Source organism: Sorex araneus, chromosome 4 (assembly GCF_027595985.1).
Source record: "Sorex araneus isolate mSorAra2 chromosome 4, mSorAra2.pri, whole genome shotgun sequence".
Taxonomy (NCBI): Eukaryota; Metazoa; Chordata; class Mammalia; order Eulipotyphla; family Soricidae; genus Sorex; species Sorex araneus.
This window is the reverse complement of record NC_073305.1, coordinates 191,963,175-191,988,955: the sequence shown is the minus strand read 5'-3', so window position 1 is coordinate 191,988,955 and position 25,781 is coordinate 191,963,175. Positions and strand designations below refer to the sequence as shown.

Below are 25,781 nucleotides of genomic sequence, written 5' to 3'. Positions count from 1 at the left end.
TGTAGAAAGTTTAAAGAATATAGAGACCAGTTGGCCAGAGTGGTAGGACTGTGAGTAGACCATGAATCCCTGGCACATGGTCTTCTGAGCCCTCCAGGAGTGATTTCTGGGTGGAGAGCCAGAAGTAAGTTCTGACCACCAGCCAGTGTGACATTCCCCTACCCCCTGGAAAAAACAAAAAACAGAATGAAAATAATGGCCCTTTTTTTCACCGTGCAGAGATTTTTCTGTATCATTCAAAATATTATAAATACTTTGTCAAAATGATTAAGGTGTAACTTGAAAACAAGAAATACCGTCCTCTCCACCCAGGATTACTAATTAGAAGTAACCATTCCTCTTTTGTTTGGGGGCCACAGCCAGCTGTGCGCAGGGCTTACTCTGGGCCTGGGGGATCATATGAGGTGCTGGAATTGAACCTGGGGCGAGTGTGTGGAAGGCAAATGTCCAAGCCACTCTGCTGTCCTATTGCTCCAGCCCCAAGAAGTAACATCTTGACAGTTTCTTTTGCATTCTTAAGTTTATTGTCTTTTTGGGGCCAGGGGCGTAGTGGGGGCACACCCATAGGTACTCAGAGGAAATTCCTGGCTCTATGTTCAAGCGCTGCAGGTGGTGTTCAGCTACCTTCTGGTTTGCTAGGGATAAAACCAGCATTGACTGCATCGCCAGGCAAGTGCCTTAACACCTGTACTCTTGATCTTTCCGGCTCAGTCCCTCCTTTATTTAGTCTGTCTTTAGATGTCTGTTTCTTTTTTTTCCCCTTTCAGTGTTAAAACTTCTCATTTATTTAATGAAGAATACTTATAACCATTATCTTTGTACCCTATTGTATTACATTTTCATATTTCAATATGTAATCTTTCTTCAGCTGTCTGCTTTATTAAACTTGTCTTGGTTTTGAAGCAATATCTGGTGGTACTCAGGAGTAACCCCTGGTGCTGTGGGGTTACTCCTAGCGGCACTTGGGACCATGTGGTGCCAGGGAAGACTTCTTTTGTGCAAAGCATGCACTCAGCCCATTGAACTCATTCTCCAGCTTAGTAATTTAAATTGTTTTAAAGTTAGTTGATTCTGTTGTCTTCTTTTTCCCCATCTGCTTTTACTATTATTCCTTTCCTGAGTTTTTATTTGGGCTGTAGTGATAGCACAGCAGGTAGAGCGTTTGCCTTACATGCAGTCGACCCGGGTTCTATTTTTCCACCCCTCTCGGAGAGCCCGGCAAGCTACCGAGAGTATCTTGCTCGCATGGCAGGCCCTGGCAAGCTACCCATGGTGTATTCAATATGACAAAAACAGTAACAACAAGGTCTCACAATGGAGACGTTACTGGTGCCTGCTTGAGCAAATCGATGAGCAATGGGATGACAGTGACAGTGACAGTGAGTTTTTGATTATTATTTTTTTTTATATTGAATCACTGTGAGATACAGTTAACAAAGCTTTTATGATTGAATTTTGGTCATACAATGATTGAACACCCATCCCTCCACCAATGTACATTTTCTACCACCAATGTCCCCAGTATCCCTCCTGTCACCCATGGGGATTATTTTTTATGCTTGCAGATTTTTTTGAAAATTGTGTGATGGAGCCAGGATTGAAAGTAGAAAGATGAGCCTTGTTGAGCTGCTGAACTCCTGAGCTTGGTTCAGTACAGTCTGACCCTTCATTAGGCAGATTTTAAACCAACCTGGAGCATATGGCTGATGGGTAAATGCCAGTAATTTTCCAGACTAAGTTGATTGTATCTATATTGATTAGGGTGAAAGTCAAGCAGACAAGAGAAAGCTGGTGAATTGAGAACACTGGTCTACTTTTCTTTCTTCTGGAGACCACGTACAGCAGTGAAAAATGTTCTTTTATGGGCAAATGCTTCTTTGAATTGGGGAAGGGTGCAAGGAGACACCAGCACCATTGTATTTGAAAGCTGAAACATACAGAACTGTCCATCTATTTTTGTCTGTAACTTCAGAACTTTGCTTGCAGGCTTATCTTTTTGTGCCTGAATCATATTACTTTTCTATTTACACTACATCTTTATCCATTTTCTTTTTTTTTTTTTTTTTTTTTTTTTGCTTTTTGGGTCACACCTGGCGATGCTCAGAGGTTACTCCTGGCTCTGCACTCAGGAATTACCCCTGACGGTGCTCAGGGGACCATATGGGATGCTGGGATTTGAACCCGGGTCGGCCGCGTGCAAGGCAAACGCCCTACCCGCTGTGCTATCTCTCCAGCCCCCCTTTATCCATTTTCTATCTATGGACTCTTAATTTGTCTCTCTCTGTGTCTTGGCTCTTGGGAATGCTGGGTGAACATGGGGCTACAGGGATCTTTTTGATGTAGTGAGGGTTTTTTTTTCCCCTTTCAGATAAATACCCATAAGTGCAACTGGTGGGTAATAAGGTCACTCTGCTTTAGTTTGTGGAACCTTTGTACTGTTTTCCATGTGATTGTACTAGTTTACATACCTAGCAGCTGTGCACGAGGCTCCCTTTTTCCCACACCCCTATCAGCACTTACTGTCTCGTGTTTTGGAGGCTATCTGTATAAAAATAAAAAGAAAGGGCGCGCAGGCGGCGAGGCAGTTGAAGGAAGGAAGAAGGCCAAACTGGTTGCTCGATCGGTTTATTTCATGTCCATCTCCATTCTCCTCTGATTCTCCTCCTGCTTCTTTCTCCCCCATCCTACTTCATTCTCTCTCTCTCTTCCTCTCTCCCGGCTCTCGGTCTCTCTCTCGATCTGTGGATCTGGCCCCCGTGGACCTGGCCCCCATGGATCTCACCCCGTGGATCTGGCTCTGTGGATCTGGCCCCCAACCCACTCTTACAGCCTAGTTAAATCTCCACAGCATGAGGGGGTTGGGGCATACACATAGGTGTGGTCAGCAATAGGGTAAGGTTCTTTTCCCTCAGGGGATGCTTCTTCTAGGACTTAATTCTCTTTCAGCAGGAGGATCCACCCAAGGGCAGAGTCCCACGAATGTGTTTCTCTTCTCCTCAGCCAGCAAACATATAAGAATTCATAATATTAATTATTTTGTATGGACACAATAAGAGATGCAGTAAAGCTTATAGAATTGCTCTCCTAGGGCCATCTCAATCTCAGACTACAGTGCTCAGGCCAGATCAGTCTTTCCTATCCCTGGCAGGGTCCCAGTCTCATAATTACTATTGGATCATGACAGCATTTGTCTATGATCAAGCTCTTAACTTATAGTTAAGAATTAGGCACTTTGGCCAGGCCCATCTCGATGCCAGGGTAGCACATAACTCACCGCTTGCCCTGGATCCTTCCCGTCCCACGTCGGGGACCCTACTTTGGGGTGTTAGGAACTGAGGGCAACTGAGGCTTAAGTGGAGAAAGCAGATGCCCAGAAGGGAATAATATTCGAGGCCAATTAAGTCTTAAGTTATAAAAACATAATATTGTCTTCTTGTGTCTATACAAAAAAGACATAGCTTTAAAGTAAATTATTCAAAAGGCATAAAGAGGAGAGAAAGGCAATGTTACAATATTCAGTGTCCTAGGAAGTTCTGACCTTACCAATTAACAGAGTTTGATTAGAGGAAGAGCAGATAAACTGGTAGAATTGGTTACAGATAAACAAAGGAATGGGAGCACTTTGATGGGTGTGACTGATAAACCTAAGCTCCTAGTGGCAAGGGGGAAAGGACAAACCAATGATATCCAACAGCTATCCTATCTAACTGGAGAGAGGTTATTTTTTTTTTTTTTTTTTTTTTTGCTTTTTGGGTCACACCAAGCAATGTACAGGGGTTACTCCTGGCTCATGTACTCAGGAATTACTCCTGGTGGTGCTCAGGAGACCATATGGGATGCTGGAATAGAACTTGGGTCTGCCACGTGCAAGGCAAATGCCCTACCTTCTGTGCTATCGCTCTAGCCCCAAGTATACTGTCACTGTCATCCCGTTGCTCATCGATTTGCTCGAGCGGGCACCAGTAACATCTCTATTGTGAGACTTGTTACTGCTTTTGGCATATGGAATACTCCACGGGTAGCTTGCCAGACTCTGCTGTGGGGGCAAGATACTTTCAGTAGCTTGCAGGGCTCTCCCAGAGGGGTGGAGGAATCAAACCTGGTAGGCGGCATGCAAGGCAAATGCCCTACCTGCTGTGCTATCTACTGTGCTCCAGCCCAGAAGGAGAAGTTTACATTACATTTACATTTACATTTACATTACTCAGCCCAAAACATTAGTCCTGAAAACCATGCACACACCAGCAAGCGGCTCCCAGCAGCATCCCCGTCTGCCCAGTCAGAGCCCGCCTTGCCACTCAGGATAAAGGGACTGGATAGCACAGGTTTCAGTCTGTGCAGGGGAGTCCCCGCTACTGCCACTCGGCCTGCCGCTTGCAGTAGTTGCTGTAGGCCTCCTTGAACATGGCTTTATAGGAGAAGCGCGCCTTCAGCTTGGAGCAGATAAGGAAGGAGCCACCCATCTTCCTATGCAGGGAGTAGGTCTCCTCCGGAGAGGGGAACGAGCCGGTGTTTCAGCATGATGGGGATCAGATTGTGGATCTTCTCATTGGTGGTCTGGTTGCCAAAGTCAAAGGGCTCCTCTGAGGCAAAGGCCTCTCCTAGGATGAGGATGGCATCAAGTGGGCATCTTCCATGACCTTGACCTCGTAGCTGGTGAGGAACCTCATCTCTGGATTTCTGCAGCATGGCCTCCCGGTCCCTGTCAGCTGCAGCCCTGATGATCTGAATGTAGAGGTCTGTGAAGGCGCTATCATACTCTTGTGTTGCCCCAAAGTCCAGCACAGCCACCTTATGCTGCTGAGGGTCGTAGAAGTTGGCCCAGTTGGGGTCTGTCTGCATGAAGTGGAATTCGAACAGCTCCTACAGGCACAATACCAGGATATTGTAGCAGATCTCGTTGTGGACCTCCTGGCTCAGATCTTCGGCGCCTGGTCCAGCGGGAAGCCTAACACTAGTTCAGTGGTGAGCATGTGGGGGCTGCACAGCTCGTCCACAATCGCAGGCACACAGAAGAAGGGGTGCTCCTTCAGTAGCTCCCTGAACTTACGGGCACAGGTGGCCTCGAGATGGTAGTCACACTTTAGGACCAGCTCCCGCTGCAGCACATCAATCAGGTGAGGGGACAGGCCTTCGGGAAGCACGTTGCCCATGTTCAGCACTGCCATGAGGTTGTTGACGTCACTGTTGATGCTCTGGGCCACACCTGGATACTGGATCTTCATGGCTATCTCACGGCCATCCTTCATGCAGGCCAGGTGCACCTGGCCAATGGAGGCAGCGGCAAAAGGCTGCTCCTCGAAGGACTCCAGCTGCTCTCGCCAGTTGGGCCCCAGGTCATTGTTGAGGGTTTTCGTCAAAGGGTACATATTTTATTTCATTTTATTTTTGCTTTTTGGGTCACTCCCAGCGATGTTCAGGAGTTACTCCTGGCTCTGCTCTCAGGAATTACTCTTGGCAGTGCTGGGGAGACCATATGGGATGCTGGGGATCGAACTTGGGTCAGCCGCATGCAAGACAAGCACCCTACTCTCTCTACTATCGCTCCAGTCCCCAGGGTACATATTTTAATCTGAAACAAGGATAAGATTTCTGTCGATGGACATGCAATGAACAAGATCTTTGTGAGTAGATGTGGGCAAACAAAATTAATGTAAGGGCTCTGAAAGTTGAACCTCCTATAAAAATGAAGGAAGATTCAGAACAGTGAACACATAGTAAAATCGCAGAGTTGGGCTATGTGGAAGTTGTCCAAAAAATTGACGAGTGGTGGGAAGATGATTCTGATAAGATAGTTCCAAACAAACCCAGAACCAAAGAACATTCCATACAGAGAATTTACCAAGAGCCTGCCTGGTGGATATATCTTCCTTCAGCTTATTCCTGTGAAAATTTAGAATTCTAGCTGATCCTGAAAGCTTCTGGAAGGGTAAAAACAGATGATACATAGCCAGAACTTAGTCACTCCTAAAAACATAAAAAGAAAAAGAAAAAAAAACCAAAAAAACAACTAAACTGAGTCAGTCCTCCTTGGTGGTGTGGGATCCTGAAGACAGTGCATTCTGGAGTCTGGAATTATTAGAATTCTACCTGGCAAACTAGAGGAATTCTAGGATCGACAGTCTTCAGAGAGCCTATAAAGAGAGGCAGGGGGGAAGATGGTGGATGTGGGGGAGGATGTGGAGAAACCTCTGTGCTCCGAAGATGTTCACCCACCGGGATAGACTGTGTCTAGCTGGGCAGGCCCAGGAAGCACTGCTGAGCTCCAGCTAGTGGCTTCCTTGCTCTCAGGGTAGCTGAGATGCTGCTGCTTCTTTCTCAGTTCCCTCCCTCGGAGGCTCTGGCAGGTGCTGGTTGTCAGAGTGAGAACTGAGGTGTCGAGTCACTACCCCATCTATGCTCACAGGTGGCAAGGTCACGAAGCCTCATTTGCATTCGTGTCACTCTTTTCCGGGAGCTTTATTTCATATCATAGTCTCTGGATCTTGGCCATTGGTGAGATTACATGGTGCTGAGGGCAGTTTGTGGGTGTGGCAGCCAAGCTAATGGAAAACTGAAGAGCTGGAGGGAAGAGGCCCAGTCCTGTTCTGAGCCAGCTTGGGAGTGGAGGGGGGCGTTTCTCACCTCACCAGGGCCACACAGCTGGCTGGGGTCCCCCAGGACTGCAGACAGGCCTTTTGCTTCCTTGGAGTTCTGAGACCGTTTCTCCCTGTTTTTCTCAGCAGGTTCAGGGATTATGCAGTCATGGGTCCTGCATACCTGGGATTTTCTGCAGGTTCTCTCATAGGTGAGGCTCGTCTGAGCCTGTGGAGAGTGTCCTTGAGCATGGAGTAGCCTTTCACTTTGCCACATATTTCCTCACCTGGGTGACCCTACTTTAAAATGCCAGGGACTAGAATGAGTATTCTTTACCCTTGCACAGCAGTGGGCGGGCACTTGCCTGTATTCTTGTCTTTGGCCTGGCAGCTGTAAGGTAGGGAATAGACTGGTTTCATCTGCCTGTCGGCATTGAAGAGTGCTGGGCTAAGTCCTCCTTCCTGTGGACTGTGGTAATGAGTTGTGTGTGTGGGCCCCATTCGTCTCCCCACTGTCGTTTTGCTTCTGGGAGGAACAGTTGGGTTAACACTTGGACATTAGTGCTCATCTTTTTCTGAAATGGAGCCCTCCCTTCTCTGCTTTCCAGCCCATAGCAGCATGTTGTACTGGGGTTGTGCCTGCTTCTTCCCTAGGGCTGGCTCCATACTGGGCCCGCCCCCTTCATCACCCCACCCCCAGACTTCTGCCTCGGGGAAATCCCATCCAGCCTGTCTCACATTGTTCAAGCATCCCAAGGAACAGGTTCATGGGGTAGAGGCATTTTTTTTGGGAAACAGTCCTAGGTCAGAAGTATATGCCCAGCCCCTTCTTGTCAGTCAAGGGTGGACAAACTGAGGTTCAGACAGGTAAAATCACCTCACCAGGACCACACAGCTGGCTGGGGTCCCCCAGGACTGCAAACTGGCCTTTTGCTTCCTTGGAGTTCTGAGACCTTTTTTCCCTGTTTTGCTCAGCAGGGCCATGGAGTATTTTGCTAATGAAGGCTCTCTTCTCCAAGCTTCTGCATCTGAGCAGCCTTTTGTTCCCACACTGCCTTTGATTGTTTCCCTAGAAACCTGCTGACTGGGTTTTAGTTCACGGTTCTTTGCTTTGCAATCTACCCCCTCTCTGCTGAAAGAAATCCTGGTAGGTGGTCCAGGTGGGCTGGGCGAGGTAGGGAGTGCTAAATTTGTTGGAGCAGGGCTTTGGATTCTTGAACAGGAAAGACATGGTTGGGAGCCAGAGTCAGAAACTATCATCAGCATCCCGAGTCTCTGGAGATGGGGAGAGTCTGGAGTACACCAACATCTCGCACCCACTTGCTGTTTACCTGCTGCCTGAGGGCGTCACACCTCACTGGCTTCTTGCAGATATTCTCCCTTATGGAACTGGGGTGGGGTGCCACTGGCCCTCTGAGGGCAACTTTACATTCTGACACCAGCTTGTGTCACCCTGGTCTTGCTTTGGTGAAATGTGGGCACTGTCTGCCTGCCAGCTCAGCACCGTCTCCTGCACCTGGACCGCTTCCTGGAAAAATGCTCTGTGAAGGGAAGTGATCGTGTTGGAGTTGCTGCCTGTTCTTAGGGCTCGAAGTCATCATTGCTGCCTCCCCCTGTGCCCCATGTTTGGTGTGTGAAGCGGGCAAGGGTCCCTTTGCTTCTTTCCAGACCTTTTCTCCTAGCCCAGCCACTCTGGGGGTGCTTTTTCCTGGTCATTCCCTCATGGCTGCCTCACCCCAGGAAACATGTTGACTTGTGTCCAGTTGTATCCTAAGTCTTTTCTTTACTGCTTCTGTCATGTGCTCTTGGCTGAAGAGTGTTTGAGGCCATTATCTAGCCACCTTTTTGAATGTTTAAAGCATTCAAAGGATCAACTTTTCCAAAGAGTGAGGGAACAGGGAGAGAAAATTATGGCATTTGTTTGAAAGGTTCTGAGAGCTTTTTTTAGCTCAAACAGTTCAAAGAGCGCTTCTTGTTAATCAGAGGAATATTCTAGCATCCCTGGGGTGGTCGCACTGGCTTAATTGGAACCCTCGCTGCTTTGAAGTCCTTTTAATCCTTCCGGAGCTGGGAGAAAGAATTTGAAGGCAGCAACTGTACATTTGGAATTTCTTCATTTTATTTACATGTGTTTGGGGACCTATGTAATTCATTTCCATGAAGCAGTGAAGCCTGGTTGCTGACTTGTGGACAGCTGGGTGAGGTCTGGACTTCGTTCAGCTGAAGTGGGAGGCCCTGCCCTGGCAGAAGACCACAAACTGTGTCCAGGTCAGAGCTGCAGCATGGTGGGGAGTGCGAGGCTCCCATCACAGCCAGGACACTGCTCGTGCGTGCGGCCTTCCTGCCTGGCGCAGTTTGCTCTGGGTGGACATTGCTTTCTGTGTGAGTGAGTTTGTCATCTTCAGAGAGGTACCCCGCAGAGACTGAGCATCCCATGGTAAACCTGCAGCTTCTCAGGCAATCTCCACAGCATTAGCCAGAGTGCTACCAACTTCCATTCCTGTGACAGTACTCAGAGTTCCTCTTCCCCCATGCCCTGAAACCCCTGTAGCCCCTGTGGCAGTTGCTTTTGCTGTCAGCAGTCTGAGGAAGTCTCCATTCATGTTTGTCTGATGATCAGTGACGATGAGGATCTTTCCATGTACTTATAGCCGTCTTTCTCTAATTTTCTTTGGAGAAGTGTTGCCCAGATGTTCTGCCCACTTTTATTTATTTATTTATTTATTTTGGTTTTTGGGTCACACCCGGCGATGCTCAGGGGTTACTCCTGGCTCATGCACTCAGGAATTACTCCTGGCGGTGCTTGGGGGACCATATGGGATGCTGGGATTCGAACCTGGGTCGGCCGCGTGCAAGGCAAATGCCCTACTCGCTGTGCTATTGCTCCAGCCCCCCACTTTTAAATTTTATTTTTTTGGGGAGTTAAATTTTGTGAGTTCTTTATATACTTTGGATACTAACCCTTGTCGGATATACAGTGTGCAAGCATCTTTTTCCCCTAGTTGGCAGTATTTTTGTTCTATTTATATTTGCCATTGCTATGTAGAAGCTTTTCAATTGAATATATACTCACTTCTTGGTTTTCACTTTTATTTTCCTTGCTGTTGGGTTTGAGTCCCCAGAGCATCTGGTCCTGATGTCATTGGGGTTTCGGTCAGATTCTCTTCTGTGCACTTCATGTTTTCAAGTCTTTATTCTAGGTCTTAAATAACATTTTTCAGTTTTTACACATGGGATTGAGGGTCCTTTTTGTTCCTTTGCCTCTAGCTGTCCAGCACCATTTGTTGAAGACACTTTCCTTGATCCATTTTAGACCCATCTTAGATCTTTTGCCATAAATTGAATTTGATGTATGTGGGCTTTTTTTAACATTTTTAAAATTTCTGGGCTTTCAGTTTTACTATTACATTAGTCCTTATGTCTGTTTTATTCCAGGACCATGCAATGTAAATGTCTATCTCGGTAGTATAGTTTAAAGTAAGGTAGCATGAGAATGCCATTTTTCTTCTTTCTCAGAATGACCTTAGCTCTTCTGGGTTTTCTATAAATACTAGTATGTACATATATACATTTTGTTCTATGTTCTTAATAAGCATCATTGAAATTTTGATTGGGATATAACCTTTCATGAATAGGAACACAAATGCATTGTGTTCCTGGAACGAGCAGACACCATTGGGTTACACTAGCACACAATAGGGACGACTGGCGATGTTACTGGCGCCCGCTCGAGCAAATCGATGAGCAAGGGATGACAAGTGATACAAGTGATAAATTTTCATATCAATTTTAGAAGGATGGATGGTTTTTTTTTTTTTCCTGTCACACCCAGCGATACATAAAGGTCACTCCTGTCTCTGCACTCAGGAATTACTCCCGGCAGTGCTCAGGGAACGATATGGGATGCTGGGAATCGAATCCAGGTTGGCCACGTGCAAGGCAAATGCCCTACCCGCTGTGCTATCGCTCCAGCCCCAGGATGGATGTTTTGACCTATGTACATAGGATGTCTTTCTCTTATTGTCTTGTCCCATGTTTGTTAGCAGTGTAACCATGCGTGACTTTTTTTTTTGCCTTTTGGGTGACACCCTGTGATGCACAGGGTTACTCCTGGCTCTGCACTCAGGAATTACTCTTGGCGGTGCTCAGGGGATCATATGGGATGCCGGAGATTGAACCCAGGTCGGCCGCGTGCAAGGCAAACGCCCTACCCACTGTGCTATAGCTCTGGCCCCCGTGCATGACTTTAATCGGAAGTCTGCTGTTGTACAAGTTTAGATTCATGTCTAGTGGAAAAAAAGAACAAAAATAGTCTAGGAGCTTTCATTTCAGGAGAAGGTGAACAAAGAAATTCACGAGCAGAGTGGCACAGGGCAGAATGGAGAGGGCTTGGTGGGGGAGAGGGCACAGTCTCCACGGGGAATGTGGGGACAGGCCCAAATGAAAGTTCAAGGCCGTTTGAGTAGTGGAGAGCGAGGACAATAGCTGGGAGCCCCCTCCCAAGCTTGGCCCTGAGTTGGGGTTAGGGGGGCTGCAGGCCTCTTTGGGGTCTGTGGGTGCTGTGAGCCCCGGGCTTTGACCTGGCACTGTGATGGCAGTGTTCGGAGAGCTCTTGGCTCTGGAGGCATTTGCTCTAACGTCACCAGTGTGCACGCTGGTCACAAGCAGGCCTCAGAGGGCAAGTAGGAAATCCGAGGGACTGATTGCGAGTCCCTGGTGTGGTCTCGTGGGGGCTGGGAGCCTGGGACACACCAGCCACAGCGATCAGTTTGGACTTGTTTGGGAGTGAGCTCTGAAAAGGTTCACTCAAGGGTGAGAGTCATGGTTTTGGGCCTGGCTTGCTGGCTGACTAGCCGTGCAAGTTCCTGAAGATGGGGAGGAAGGAGCTAGGCGTGGGGCTGGCCAGGACTTACTGTGTTCAGATGTTGGACAGACTTGAATTTGGGATCTGCACCGAGAGTACGTGTGAAACTGCAGTTTCACGGCTTGGAGTTTAGGTGGAGAGGTCGCCCCTCAGGGCTGGTGGTGGGAGGTGGGTGAAGGAGAAAGCGGAGGGGAGCCAGGAGTTGATGGCTGCAGGATCTTGTTGATCAGGAGCCTAGTCCTGACTGGGTGAGGTGCTGCGAATGGGACACCACTGGAAATAGCCTTTTCAAGGAGTATTGCTGGAGATAATGTGGAAGGGAAGGGAGTGGTGACCGGGGCAAGAGTGAGGGGTGACTCATGAGTGAGCTAGGGGAAGGAAGGGCTGGCTGTGTCCCAGAGAAAGTGGGGCCTATGGGTGTATGGACCTGTGCTTCCTGGGCACTTGTGTCCTGCCTCCTCCCAGTGGTCGTCGTGCTGGGTGGGGCGAGTAAGGCCTTGCTGCCCACAGGGAGCCACCACTGATTCCGAGTGAGTCGGTCTGCTGGTCCCCATGTGCTGGTGGGGGGCATGCCTGGGACTGGGTGGACAGAGTGGCAGACAGCAGCTGTGCCTGTGGCCCGCTGCCTTTCGAGAGGGAGAGCAGACAGTGAGCAGCTCTAAAAGTTGCTGAGAGGAAATGGCCACTGCCCACCATGTGACTGAGGTGAGCTGGTTGGTCTTGGCTGGTAAGAGGCACTATGGCCTCTGTGGGTCCACTGAAGCTGGTGCCTGGGCCCTAGCCAGTCGGTGGTCACCAGCTATCCTCAGGAACTCGGCTTTGCCTCTTTCTTCCCATTCTCTCCCTCCCAGGCTCTCAGTGCTTGGGGACTGTGCCCACTTGGCTCCCCCTTCCACAGCTGGGCCTTCTTCAGGGACCTGTTGCCCTTCAGACTTGCAGTCTGGAGCCTCTCCCATCCTTTTACCTTTGGGCGCTGAGTTTGATGTTGCTGTTCTGTTCTGGTTCTATTCCTGGTTCTGTGTATACAGAAATGAACCTCGAGAGAGGACCACTTGGCCTGGGCTGTGCCCCTTCCTCCTGCAGAAGCCCCCCAGACTGTAGAGCTGGCGCTGTTGGCTTCTGTCTGGCCTTTGGGAAAATAGCTCCTGGAAGAAAGCTGGAGGTTTCTTGTTTGTTAATTAGTTTTGTGCTTGTTGCTGTTTCATTCATCTTAAAAATTGGAGTTTTCTGGATCTCATGTCTTAGAGACCCATTGAAACTGGTACTTTGGGCATCAGAAGGAGTTGTGGCATCTACTATTAAGGTCTCAAAATAGCCGCTGCTGGGGCTGAACAGCTTTCACTTTGAAAATAAACCAGTGGCGCGACTCCCCCAAGCTTCCACTTTTCTGCACACACAGCTGAGTTTGAGTCAAAATTCAGCTGCAGATCGAACAAAAAGACTTTTTTCCCCTTTAAGCCCCACCAGTTAGGGTTGAAAGACTCTGCAGCTGAAACCGGAGTTTGAAACTGCAGATGTCGCAGCTTGGGCTGCAGTTGGAACTGTCACTTCCCTGTCAGCTCGGGGTGGTGGATCCCAGCCCTTCTGAATACCTTCCACTTTTGAGTTTGTGGAGCGGAAGTTCTAGAACAGATTGATCTTCTGTCGGAGTGCTTCTGTGTTATTTTTAGGCTATAATGATGCTTGGCACGACTCCTCCTCGTTACAAGCATTTAGCTAATCCCCAGAGCACCCTTGGAGAGCATCTCTGAGCAGCTTTAACCACACAGCAGGTCAGAGACTTCTGAGAAATAAACACTCTTCCTGCCGGCTGGAGGCACTTTGGCCTCTGGTCTTTGGTGTGTGATAAAGGCCTCAATGGTTTAATAACCCCTCCTGCTCTGACAGCTCCTGGAGATCTCTCCTCTGCCCTTGCTTGGGATTCGCGGTGGGTGAGTGGCGTAGCTCCAGCACTCTCCATTCCCGAGTCCTGGGGCTTCCTTTCCCAGGTGCTCTCCTCCTCCTGCCTGTCTTGGCCTCGTCCTGCTGTGTTGGCCTCGCCCTGGAGGGCTTCTGTGTCCTCGCTGTTCCCTTTCTTGAACTGCATCACTTGGCCTTTCCCTGGGCAGCATTTCTCTGGGCAGCGTTCCGTGGTGGGGGTCCTGGCTTGGTTTCAGTCTTTATTTCTGTTTCTGCATGTGAGACATCGCTTCTCACTGTGAGAGCCTTGTCATGCCATGGTAGTACCAGCCTTAGTTTGAATCAGGAGATGCTCTGGGATCCGGCCAGGGGATTCTTTCTGGTTTTTATTTTTATGTATTTATTTTTGGGGCAGGCACTACCTGCAGTGTCTAGTCCTGGCTTTGTACTTAGAAGTGACCTCTGGTGCTTTTTGGGACCATAATGTGGTGCCAGGTTTTTGAGCTGGGGTGGGTGGGATGCCTGGCTAGCACCTGAGCCCTGTTCTCTTCCGGCCAGGTGACTCTCTCTGGCTTACGCTCTGACCACGTACACATGCTGCCAGCTCAGTTCCTTGGTACCTGGTGACCTGAAGTTGTGCTATAATTTGTGACTCTGAGCAGAATCAGCTGTGTTCTAGGGTGCTGCTCCCAGGCTTTTCCTGGGATATGTGTGAGTGGTGCTTTTGGAGGTAGGGATTTGGGTGCTCCCCACTGTGTGAAATGCCACTCAGACTTCGCCTGGAGTCCTTGCCCAGGTGTTCTCCCAGGTCTGAGAGGCAGGCCTGGGTCAATCGGAGTCTCTGCACTTCACCGTGCTCCATCCAGGCACATCTGAACCTGCCTCTGCTTGGCCTGAGCCCAAGTGCACAGTCAGTGCCTGGTGGCATGTCATCTGATGTGCTTGGGCCAGAGTCAGTGCCAGGTGCCCCAATGGTCGGAGGCCTCTGAGTGGGGCCCTTCGTAGGAGCAGCCCACAACTATGTCACGAGCCTACCGCAGGTGACGGTTTCACCCCAACCCCTGCTTTTCACTGTTAGAAAATAAGGTTAAAAAAAATAGTTGAATCAAGTTCTTATAACTAACTTAGTAAAGCTTTGTGAAAGTTGAAAAGAATTAGGAATCTTGCAATTCTTTTTTTGGAGGGGGCCACACCTGGCGATGCTCAGGGGTTACTCTTGGCCCTGCACTCAGGAACAACTCCTGGTGGTGCTCAGGGAACCATGTGAGATGCCCAGGACCAAATCTGGATTTGCCGCTTATCCACTGTATTGTATCTGTACCAACCCCAGCTCCTGTAATTCTAAAAGGACTGTAGATTGTTCTTAATCAGTTTCTCCTAGTTTTTATCACCACAGATGTATTTTAATTTTTAATTTTGGGGGCCACACCTAGCAGTGCTCAGGGTATACTTCTGGCTCTGTGCTCAGGGATCACTCCTGACAGTCTCGGGGGACTATATGGGGTGCTGGGGATCAACCCCAGTTCTGCCACGTGCAAGGCAATTACCCTACCCCCATTCTATCTCTCCAGCCCCACAGATGTGTTTCTAATTTAGGTAGATCTAACCTATTTTTCTGGTTCTTCTCTTTTCTGTATATGTATATCTTTATTTAAAGGTCTAATCAATAGGTTAGATATTAGATACATGTATCTAAATTCCTTTGTTATTATCATTAAAGAGCAAGATAGATTTTGCATTTTAGACTTTGGCACTCACAGAGTCTCTGCCTGTTGCTCACACTCAGTGTCTCTTCATTCTTGAAGTTCTGCAGTTCACAGTGTGGAGTGAGGAGCAGCCCTGGAGCCTGGTCGTCTGGTTGGTGGTTCATGCTCTCACAAGGCTGTTGAAGGAGGATGCTGCCACCCGGGGTACCTGTCTTGGGGGTTGGGGCAGATTCTGCTTACCAGACAGACGCTTCAGAGCTCGGTGGGGGAACATGTGAGCTGCATGTTGTGTGACAGAGAGCCATACCACTGTGTTTTCATTTGAGTTCCTGGTATAATAGTACTACTACTACTACTGTGACAAAGGCTTTTGATTATACATTGAATTTGCAGAAAGCCTAGTGACCATCCCTTACCTGGTAGTTAAAGAAGTCACTCAATATAGATATCACTTTCTGGCGTTCTCTGATGATATTTGTAGGTTAACTGTTCCACCTTGACTTCTGGGAGTCGTGAGATCTAATTCTAGAGCCTTATATTTGTCCATCAAATTGATGGAGAACTTCAGAGGTTGGTTTCTCTATTATTTGTGTAGAAGGTGGTGTACTGGATTGCATGGAGAATTCTTTTCAGTGACCTGCCCTGCTGTTTCATGGAATTCTTTTGCCACCTCAAGTCCTGTCTTTTTCTTAGGCCGTCAGTGGTTCTAAAAGTTCCTTGTAAGAATGACCTCTCCCTACATTTCAGTGGACTGGAATTATTCTAGGTGTTTCTGGACTACTTGTATAGTTGTGCAACAACCCCTCACCTTGTCTTGTATGAAGTGGTTGAGGTTGTCATTTAGCTGATGGTGCTTGGTGTTATAGGAGAAGATGGAAGCCAGTAGTGATCCAGAATGGCTGGGCATGACTTTTGTGTGTGTGTGTGTGTGTGTGTGTGTGTGTGTTTGGGCACATCCAGCAATGTTCAGAGTACTTATTCCTGGCTCTGCACTCAGAAATCACTCCTGGAAGTCTTGGGGGACCATGTGGGGTGTCAGGGATCAAACGTGTTGACTGGTGTAAGCCAGTGCCCTCCCCGATGTCCTATCAATGCCGCCCCAAGACTGCTGAGTCTTGGTGAAACCAAAGAAGGTGTGGCATTTTACTAGCCTGAAGCCGTGTTGGGGGCTGGTCCAGGTACTCTCGCCCTCAGGGATCCTGTGGTGAGATGCAGCAGAGTGGGCTTTCTGTGGGTGGCTGGAATTGGTCCCATGGTCACATGGACTCTAGCTCCTGGTTCTCACTGCAGGCAGAGATGGCACTCCTTGAATCTGGGCCCATGGTGTGCCATAAGCGAATTGACTGGAATGTTTGCTTTGGGGACTGCTCTCAGTGGCCGTGTGCCTCTACCAACTGTCCACCTCCTCTCCACAGCAGAGCTCTTTCTGGGAGAGCAGTTTAACTCAGAAAGAAAGTGTTGTGGAGGCCCCTCCTAAGGCATGTTGCCACATGCTTTGCTTGTCTGGTCTGTACCTGCGGAGAGAGCGGTGAAAAGGAATCCAGCAGCATCAGTGCCCTGCTTCGAATGTTCAGACACGGAGCCAGACCCTTATCTAGATAAACACTCATCTCATCCAGCCTGTGTGATGCATTTCTTTTTGTTTTTGATTCTGGGCCACACCTGGTGGTGCTCAGGTGTTATTCCTGGCTTTGCACTCAGGAATCACTCCTGGTGGGCTCAGGGGACCTATGGGATGGTGGGGATCGAATCCTGGGTGACCTCATGCAAGGCCAGCGCCTTTCCCGCTGTACCAGTGTGATGCATTTCCACCAGGCTATGAAACGCAAACCAGAGCCGCAGCCTGAGAGTATGCTGGCCTGGGCAGGTGCCCTGAGACACAGTTGCCCGAGCTGCCACAGGACAGGGTATTTTGGGTAGCTTATTACATTCATTTATCTCTCGTTTGAACTGTTCTGAATTTCCCTCTTATTATTAAATTGTTACATTTCTAATTATCTTTGCTTCAAAGGAGATTAGAAAGCCTCGCCCAGCAGCAACCCAGCTCTCTATTGTATTACTTCAGCTCCTGGTTTCGCAGGGCTCATTTGTTTCTAGATGGATGTGGATGCTCCTGACTGTGCCCATTGCCACGTGCTCCCGAGAGGCGAGCAGAATGCAGGCAGCAGGCCTTGGGGAGGGAAGCCTCTGTGTCGGCAGGAATATTCTCCCTGAGAGCCCAGGACTGCAGATTCCCCTGTTGGCCCTTTCCTTCCAGTCCTCAGGTCTGGGTGTGATGTCCCGCAGGACTGGGGTCTCCTCTGCAGCACCAGCCACTGCTCTCAAACAGCACTGCCCCCTGCCTGGTGGGGGGCTTCCGGGGAGGGGCAGCCGAGTGAGTGAGGGGTACAAGTGCCTTTTGGGGGTTGGTTCAGAGGCAGTTCACATGCCCTCGTGACTCAGGAATGTGGAACGAGGCAACAATAATGGGAACATCTCTTACAAACTTCTGAGGGGCTGGGCTGATGGTTTGGATAACTCAAATCACAGTTTGCATGTAGGAGCCTTGGGTTTGGTGCCTGGCACGGGGGAGTTGATCCCGGGGGAATGACCCCTGAGCACCACCAGCTGTGGTCTAAAATAAAAGTTTCAGGAAAAATGTCTAGAAAGTTTTCCTTGGTATTTATGTCGGGTCTGTGATGGGCACTACTGTTAGTACCTGTGCCTTAGTAGCACTGTGGCTCACACGCCCCCTGCAGACCATCCTCATCCCTCCATCACTGTCCCACGGACCCTCTTGGCCTCCCACCCCTGGCCAGGAAACTCAGAAAAAGATAGAAACTGGCATTCAGGACTGAGTCAATATATGCCGCATCCTTTTGCCATTCTCAGCTTGCAATCTCTCAAAAACATCTTTTACTGGCAGACATCTTTTCCACACGACTGTTTGCTGACTTGTAGAGCAAACCTAATTTAGGGTGGGGCTGGGCTAAGGATGTCTGCTACAGGCCTTGCCACCCCTTGTGTACTGGCTCTTTGAGGATCCCCCACATCCTCAAAAATATTAGAGACTTCGCTAGTGCTCAGGAAGCGGCCCTTGGAAGGGATGGGACAGGTAGGCAATCTTGGTGGGAGTGACCAGGACGCGACACAGAAGTCCTTTTTTGAGGGGGCAGTATTCTTCCTGAGGTGACCAGCCTTTGGAGGAAGCATTTTTTCAGGGACGCTTAGGGTTCCCATTCCTGAGCTGGGGGAGGAAGACCTGACAGGTTCAAGTGGCCGTGAAGGGCACGCTGTAGGGGTTCTACAGGTTCCCACAAGGGCACTTGATTCCTGCAGGAACCCACTGACATCTTCCTGGGGGGAGTCTTCAGGGCCAGAGAGGTGCTTAGAGTCCACCGGGACCTCGGCATTGGCTGGAGCTCTTTCTCAGGGGACTTGGGAGACCGCTTGCTGCTAGGAGGATGGGGGCCTCTCACTGTTGCTTTCTCCTCCCCTAGATGGAAGCATGTGAGGCTGGAGGCATGTTGCCTTCTATGTGGTCCTCCTGCCCTGACCTCTCACCCCTCTGTGAGCCAAGCAGTTGGCCATGCTGTGGCCAGGGCAGGGGATGCTCTGCTGGCCATCCCTGTCCCTTCTCCATTGTCTTCCTGAGTGTACAAGTGATGGGGCTGGACGCAGAGAGGGTGCAGAGCCGGTCTTTATTGTCTGAGTATCAGTCTCTGTGTCTGTGAAAGGAAGGTGGGAAGCCACTTTCAACCAGTGAGTCACTCTGAACAGTAGCTGGCACTGATGTGGAGCGGCCCCCGCGGCATGGCCCCCTTGGCCCCTGCTGATGCGTGAGAGCCACAGGAGTGGGGGAGGCTGAGCGCTGAGCACCTCGGCCCCTCGGCACTAGCAGTGACCCTCCTGTTACAGGTGAATAGACAAAGGAAGTCCCCACAGTTGCGGCTACCCTGTGGGTGGACAGTGGCACTGAGAGTGTGTTCTTGACCCCACAGGACCCCGGAAGACCTGTCCAGATTCATTGTTGAGCTGCAGCAGCGAGAGCTGAGCCTGAAGGACAAGAACAGCTCCATCACGAGCAGGTAGGCTGCGAGCAGGCACCTCTGGGAATGTCTCTGTGGGAGCCCACTTGGGGACGGCTGCCTTACAGGTGGGTCTGCTTGGCTTGAGTGAGTGGAGCCAGCCCGAGCGGCAAGTTACCCCATGTTTCTGCTCTGTGGCAGTGAGACTCGCCAGGCAGCAGAATGAATAAGTACCTGCAGGTTCCCTGGTGGTCTGTGGATCTGGGAGTGTTTCCATTTTTGTGGGCTGTGAATGCCAGGAGTCTTGGTGGGGTGGAAACATGTGCCCTGGTATAAAGGAGCCCGCATGTTTGTGCCCACATAGGGGCTGCAAGTAATAGGAAACATCTCACCCATAGTTTATGTTTCCTCACCGGCAGGAGGTCAGAAGTTGGGCCGGAGCAGCAGTACAGTGGGGAGGACACTTGCATTGCATGTGGCCAACTGGGTTTGATCCCTGGCACCCCATATGGTCTCCTGAGCCCCACCAGGAGTGATCCCTGAGTGCAGTGCCAGGAGTAACCCCTGAGCACCACTGGGTAGGACCCAACCTCCCCCTGCTGCCCCCCTCCGCCGCCCCAAAAAACCTAAACTCCCAAAACAGGTAACTGTGGTCCCTGGTGTTGGTGCTTGCTTTTCCTCTGTCGCCGGGTCTACAGCCCTGTCCCTGCTGGCTATCCCATGGTTGACTTCTCTGCTGACACCAGCTTCCCAGAATCTGCAGCTCCCATGATACCCAGGCTGCACCACACTTTCACCTGCTGGCAGAGCCAACGCTCCCATTCCCCTCCACTCAGGGCTGGCCAAAGTTCCGCGGGGCTCAGTGGGGCTGTCCTTCCTCCAGCCTTTTTACCAGAGCAGAGCTTAGAAACAAACAGCTGCTGGGGCTGGAGCGATAGCACAGCGGGTAGGGCGTTTGCCTTGCACGCGGCCGACCCGGGTTCGATCCCCAGCATCCCATATGGTCCCCTGAGCACCGCCAGGAGTAACTCCTGAGTGCAAAGCCAGGAGAAACCCCTGTGCATCTCCGGGTAAGACCCAAAAAGCAAAAAAAAAAAAAAAGAAACAAACAGCTGCTGCAAGAGATGAGCTGGGCAAAGCCTGGGGAGGAGCTTCCATGGCCCCCCCGGATGCAGTGTCCTCTCTCCCCCACCGCCCCCTGGCTGTGCCCCTGTGATTGTGATGTTTCAATCGTTCATTTGGAGGCAGGATGAAGGTTCTTATTTGGGGGTGGGGGAAGAACTGATGTCACTTTGAGAATCGGCTTTTAGAAACATCTGGTTATGCTGGACATCCTCACGTCAATTTAGTTTAAAAACCTCAAATGATAAAGATTGCTTGTTGCTTCAAAGCTGCTGTCAGATGAAAAGTGATCTGAGACTAAAGCTTTTACGTTTTCTTAGGCAATTCTCTATTTCATTTTGAATTTGAAACAGAATGAACTGTTAGGGAAAAAGAAACTAATGTGCAGTTTTATTCTGCCACACTGAGATTCTCTTCTTAGCTGCTTTGGCTAGGAGAGGATGGGAGCCTCTCCAGGGAAAGCTTGAGAAAGTGTCTGCAGGCTGCCTTCTCCTTTTGCCGGTGGTTGCCAGTGTGGAGCCAGCTGTCCCTGACTCCCTCAGAGCTGGTCTAGGATGGAGCCCTGCCTTGGAGCAGTTTGCTGTGTGACTCCTGTGTCCTTCTGAGAAGGCCTCCAGCGAGTCGGGGTTAGCCGTCCTTCTGCCAGGAAGCTCTGTGCTCCCCATCTTCTCAGCCTCCTGTCTGGGGCTGTCGGGAGGCGGGGCCAGGCACTTGTGCGGGTGCTGCAGCCAGTCTGGTTGCCGTGTCCAGTGTTCCCTCTGTCCAGGCTGCATGCCCAGCACCCATTCTTGTCACAGCGGCTCCACGGGGACACAAACAGCAGACAAGGACAATAGTCCTTGCCTCTTGCCTCTTGTCTCCCTCTTCCCATGATCGTGGGTACAGAGAAGTCCAGAATTTTTTTCCTCTCTATTTTCTTTTGGTTTGGGACCATACCTGGTGCTCAGGGCTCACTTTGACGTTGTGCTCAAGGATCACTCCCTGGTTGGGGGACCATATGTAGTGTTGGGAGTTGAATCTAGGTCTCTTGCATGCAAGAAGCCCCAGCCCCAGAATGTTGGTGCTTTATTTTTTTTGGTGGAGAAAGTACTCCCGGTGATGCTCAGGGAATTTTACAGGGTACTGGGGGTTGAATCTGGGTCAGCCACTTGCAAGGCAAGCATCTTACTGTTGTAGTATCTCTCCAGCCTCCAGAACATTCTTAAGGGTTCAGAGGATGATCAGTGTGTAAGCCCTTCAGAAGGCAGAGGAGTGGGCACATCTGGCCCCGTAGTGTAGTTGTCTCTGCTGTGGACTCAGACAGCTGCCGTTCTTAAGTGTCTGGCACACTGCAGGGCCCCCGTCGCTTCCAGCTGTCAGCGCCCTGCTGCCACCTTGGACGGGGGTTCTCTCCCAACCCTCAGCTTTCCGTCGGTTCTTGGGGCTGACACTGAGCATCCTGGTGTGTGCTTGGCTCTGCCCACACAGTGCACACTCGATGCTGCTCTCCTCCGCAGGAGATGTCTGGTGAATTTGTGCTCACTGCCTGGCCCGAAGACACAAGCCAGCAAGCCGTCTGGGCGGGGCCGCTGGTGGGCGGTCACATTCTCTCCTGGTCCAGGCCCCAGCCATCCCATCCTCTTCCAGGTTCTTGTAGGTGACGGGAATGTGGAGGGTGGGGTGGGAAGCTCGTGTGAGGGCATGTGCTGTTGGGGTTCCCCTGCTTTCTGGACAGAGGGGCTTCTGAGGCTGTGCTGCTGGGGGCAGTGAGCTGGAGGGCCGTCCTCCTCACGGGCAGTAGCTCTTCTGCACACCCTGAGCTGCTGCTGCCCGAAGGCCCGTTGGCAGGAGTGGGCATGGGTTTGGACCCTAGTGCTGTGTCAGGCCTGCTGGACCATGCCTTGTGTACTGTACAGGACCTGCTGCTGCAGGGGCGCCCATCCCCGCTGAGGACTGGCTCTAGCGCTGGCCACCCCTCTGCTCTGCATGTTGATTCCTGGTCAGCGCTGCCTCTTCATGCCAATAGCACTACCCAGTGTCTGTGTGAGTTACTGTGTTTCAAGCTCCCCAGAAGCTGCTAGGTGCAAACGATTCTGCGGTGGGACCCCTGTCCCTCTGTATCTGGGCCTTGCACTGTGCCCACTGTAGAGGTCGGTGAGGATCTGGAAGCTCGTGTTAGATCTGAGCATAGGCTGTGCACATTCAGCCCTGGCCACAACACCATGTAGCTGTGTCTTTGGACATTTTAATGAGCCTTTCTCTGCCTCGCCTCCGAAGTGCTGGAGCTGGGGATAATCATGCGAGCACCGTCATGAGCTTAGTTAAATAGCCTCTGAATCACTTAGCCTGGTGCCTGGCAGAGGGAGCAAACTGCTAGCCATCATGCTGTCATCGTTGTTGTTGTCCTTGTTTCTGTTGATGAGGACAGCTTTGGAGAGAGCTTCAGGCGCCCAGTGGGAAGTTTCTCCCACAAGCTCACAAGGGACTGGATGGTGCACACATTGAAAGGCGGAGATGATGGAATTTCTGGGTATCAGGCATGGGGGCAGGGAGAGAGAGGAGGAAAGAAGGGCACAGAAAGGGTGTGCCAGGGTGTGGGAAATTTTTTTCTTTTAAATTGAACCACAGTGAGATACACAGTTACAAAGTTGTTTATGGTTGGGTTTTAGTCATATAATGTTCCAACACTGGTCCCTTTACCAGTGTACATTTCCCAGTGTCCCCAGTTTCCTTGGCCCTATCCCTCATGGCCTGCCTCAGTGGCAGAGGGTGCGGGTCTTGATGAGAGTCGAAAGGATGACTTTGCCTCTTCTGTGGATGAGGGAGCAACAAAAGAGCAGCTCCAGGCAGAGGAGATTGCAGATGGCAATGTCAGAGAGCCAGATTGGAGGCCACCAGGGCTGAGTCCTTTGTGCTGTGGCTGGGACAGGTATCTGCTGGCTCTGCCATGACTGGCTAGCAGAGCTGGTGATGCTGCGACACCAGGCTTCAGGGACTTAGCCCTTCTTTCCTCTTCCTAGAGGCTCCCCTCTGGCTTCCTGTGACCCTGCTACTTTCTCCTTGGGGTCGTTCCTGCCATACTCTGCAGTGGCCTGTGTCCTGGGCTGCTCTTTGGGCCAAGGGCGGTCACACAGGCTGCTGGGACCCAGACCTGGAGGCCAGGGCCAGCTGGCTGCTCCCTGGCTGAATGTTGTGGAGTAGATGGAGAGCTGGTCGTGTGCATGGTGTCTGTGCCGGATGAACATGAAGAACTCCTTGGAGGCAGCTTGCCTCTGTGGCGGTGGTCACAAGCCATTGGCTTGATGTGCTGCCACTACGGTGGGAAGTCAGGAGAGGCAGCAGCCCGAACTGTGGCTGTGTGCTAGGGCCTGCCACAGGTCCTGAGGTAGTGGTGTGACGGGAAGGACAGAGTGGGTGGAGCTCTGCCTTATTCTCTGCCCCAGCATACATAGGGCCCCGGCCTCCTGGCAGCCTTGACTGAGCAACCCCTTAGGCTGTGTCTCGTGCTCATCCTAATGAGTTAGGACTGTAGGAACTGTGGGATTCTTGGTGGTGTCGACTGAGGACTCCGCTGTTGGCTCCGCTTTTGGTGCTACTGGCCCTAAATGGGCTTTGCAGAAGGTATGGCCCACCCTGTGTTTAATAGGTCGTTGTTATGCTGTTCTCCGTGGCACTCAGTCTCACCTCAGATCATGTGTTCCAAGGGCACTGTGGGCTTGTCAGGCCAGCTGAGCTCCCTTGACCGTCAGGCCCTGCAGTTCTGGTTACCGGAGGGCCGCTCCTCTCTGTCCACTCTTCTCTGTCCACTCATTTTGCTGGCTCCAGCATGTGGGGGGCTGCCCTCTAGCCGCAACCCTCCTTCTCATGGACCCTGGGCCATCTGTCACTCTATTTCTACCCTGTGGTGATGGTTCAGCATAGGTGAGGTTTACGCCCTTCCTAGCCAGCCTCAGGGCTGTGGCAGGGTGACTGCTTGGCTTCCTGTCCTCTGAGCCGCGTCCCCAGGCTTCTTGGGGCTTCTGCTTCTGCTTCCTCTGTGGTCCTGTGGAGTGTTCAGGTGGTCCTGGCTGGAGCGAGAAGGAAGCCGCTGAGCATGGCATTCGGCTCTTCTGAGTCTGGCTTGGAGTCATTCTGTCCTGTACGGATAGTCCTGCTCTGAGCCCTGCCCACACTGACTTATGTGTCTTCTTACAGATGTGCTCCTGCTTCACTGCCGCGTGCACGCACGTGAGTGTATGTGTGTGTGTGTGCTTGATTGTTGCTATCTTGGCTGCTTTCTGCTATGTGCTGACAGTCTGCCTTAGTTCCCTTTGAAGTGAGTGGGGCCTAGGGAAAGTCTGGATCTTGGTGCTCAGGACCTTTTGGCTGAGGGCAGTGTTCTGGCTAGTTCTGGAGTCCTCACCTAGCCTGGCATCGCTTAGGCCTGCAGTCTTCCTTTGGTTCCTGGGCCCCTCCCTCTCCCTCTCTGGCATTAGACTTCCTCCTCTGATCAGCTACAGAGTAGCTGAGGAGCGGAGCAGGTACCTTGGTGCTTGCCAACTGGCCGGGCCTTACCACCTTGGCTCTGGACCCCCACTGCTCACAGTGATTCCTTTCAGCTCTCATGGCAATGGGTCTCCGAGAACACAGTGCAGGGGCTTCATGGAGAGCAGCCATCACCGTTGCCTTTGTATCTCAGTGAGTGCTGCCTGCTGCCCCTCGCCTGGCTGCTGTGCATAGGCTGGAGGCTGGCTTGTGTGGTCAGAGCAGTCGGGACCCAGTGTCACTCTTGATGGGCAGTGACATCCTGCTTCCTGAGTCATGTGAGCCTGGTGGGGTGCCTCGGGACCGCGGAGCAGAGCTGGCTGGCCTCAGCAGGTGCCAAAATAAGCTAGTGGTGAGCCAGGAAAGTGGGCAGTGTGGTTTGTGGAGCACATGTCTGTTTCTGGGCTTCAGAGTATGGAATGGGGCCTGTGGAAGAAGTAGCTTTTGAGTTGGATCTGACCAGAATCATCAGAAACCATAAAACCACAGAGAATGGGCTCAGAGGGGCAAGGCCTTGTGTTTGAGCCTTAGTCCTGCGTGTTTCTCCTTTGAGGTGCAGCTCCCACTGCGTGTAGCTCTGGTGGCCTGAAAGCGCTGCTGGGAGCCCCGGAAACTCCCAGCTTCAGATCCCTGGCACTGAAGAGCAGGCTGGGCCAAGGGTTATTATCAGGAGTGGCCCCTTTATACAAAACCATGGTTACACAGAGTGGGGACATCTGTGGGACATCTACAGAGGACATCTCTCTGAGCACGCTCCTTCTCATCCATGGCATTGGCTATGCGTGTCTGTCCTGGAAGGGTGCCTTTCTGTCAGAGTGGACAGCTGACCTGCAAGCTGCCCCTAATGGGGGGGGGGCAATGGAGGGCTTTCCGCCTTGGTGTCTGGGTTCTGCTTCCTTCCCTGGCCCCCCTCGAGGTACTCGGTGATCACAGTTGGCTTGTGGCAGCTGTCTGAACAGGATGACATTTGGGTCCACACAGGGGCTCAGTCTCTCTCAGCTTTCCTTCTAGGAACACTCTTCAACTTTATCATCTTCGAAACAGGGTCCTGGTCGTGATGCTTCTCTGGCGCTGGTTCCAGCTTTGCCCAGGGAGGGCAGCCTCC

General features: G+C 51.0%; 1 protein-coding gene and 1 pseudogene across 2 annotated transcripts in view; one reads left to right on the top strand and one right to left on the bottom strand.

Annotated features, from left to right (window-relative positions):
- Nucleotides 1-25,781, top strand: part of MAD1L1 (mitotic arrest deficient 1 like 1) — a 241,059-nt gene that overhangs the window by 59,081 nt on the left and 156,197 nt on the right. For both annotated transcript variants that reach the window (XM_055136365.1, XM_004617354.2), the window contains exon 10: nt 19,025-19,111. In XM_055136365.1, the coding sequence (XP_054992340.1) occupies nt 19,025-19,111 (87 nt within the window). The remainder of the gene's footprint in view (nt 1-19,024; nt 19,112-25,781) is intronic.
- Nucleotides 4,353-5,369, bottom strand: LOC105943309 (atypical kinase COQ8A, mitochondrial-like; annotated as a pseudogene).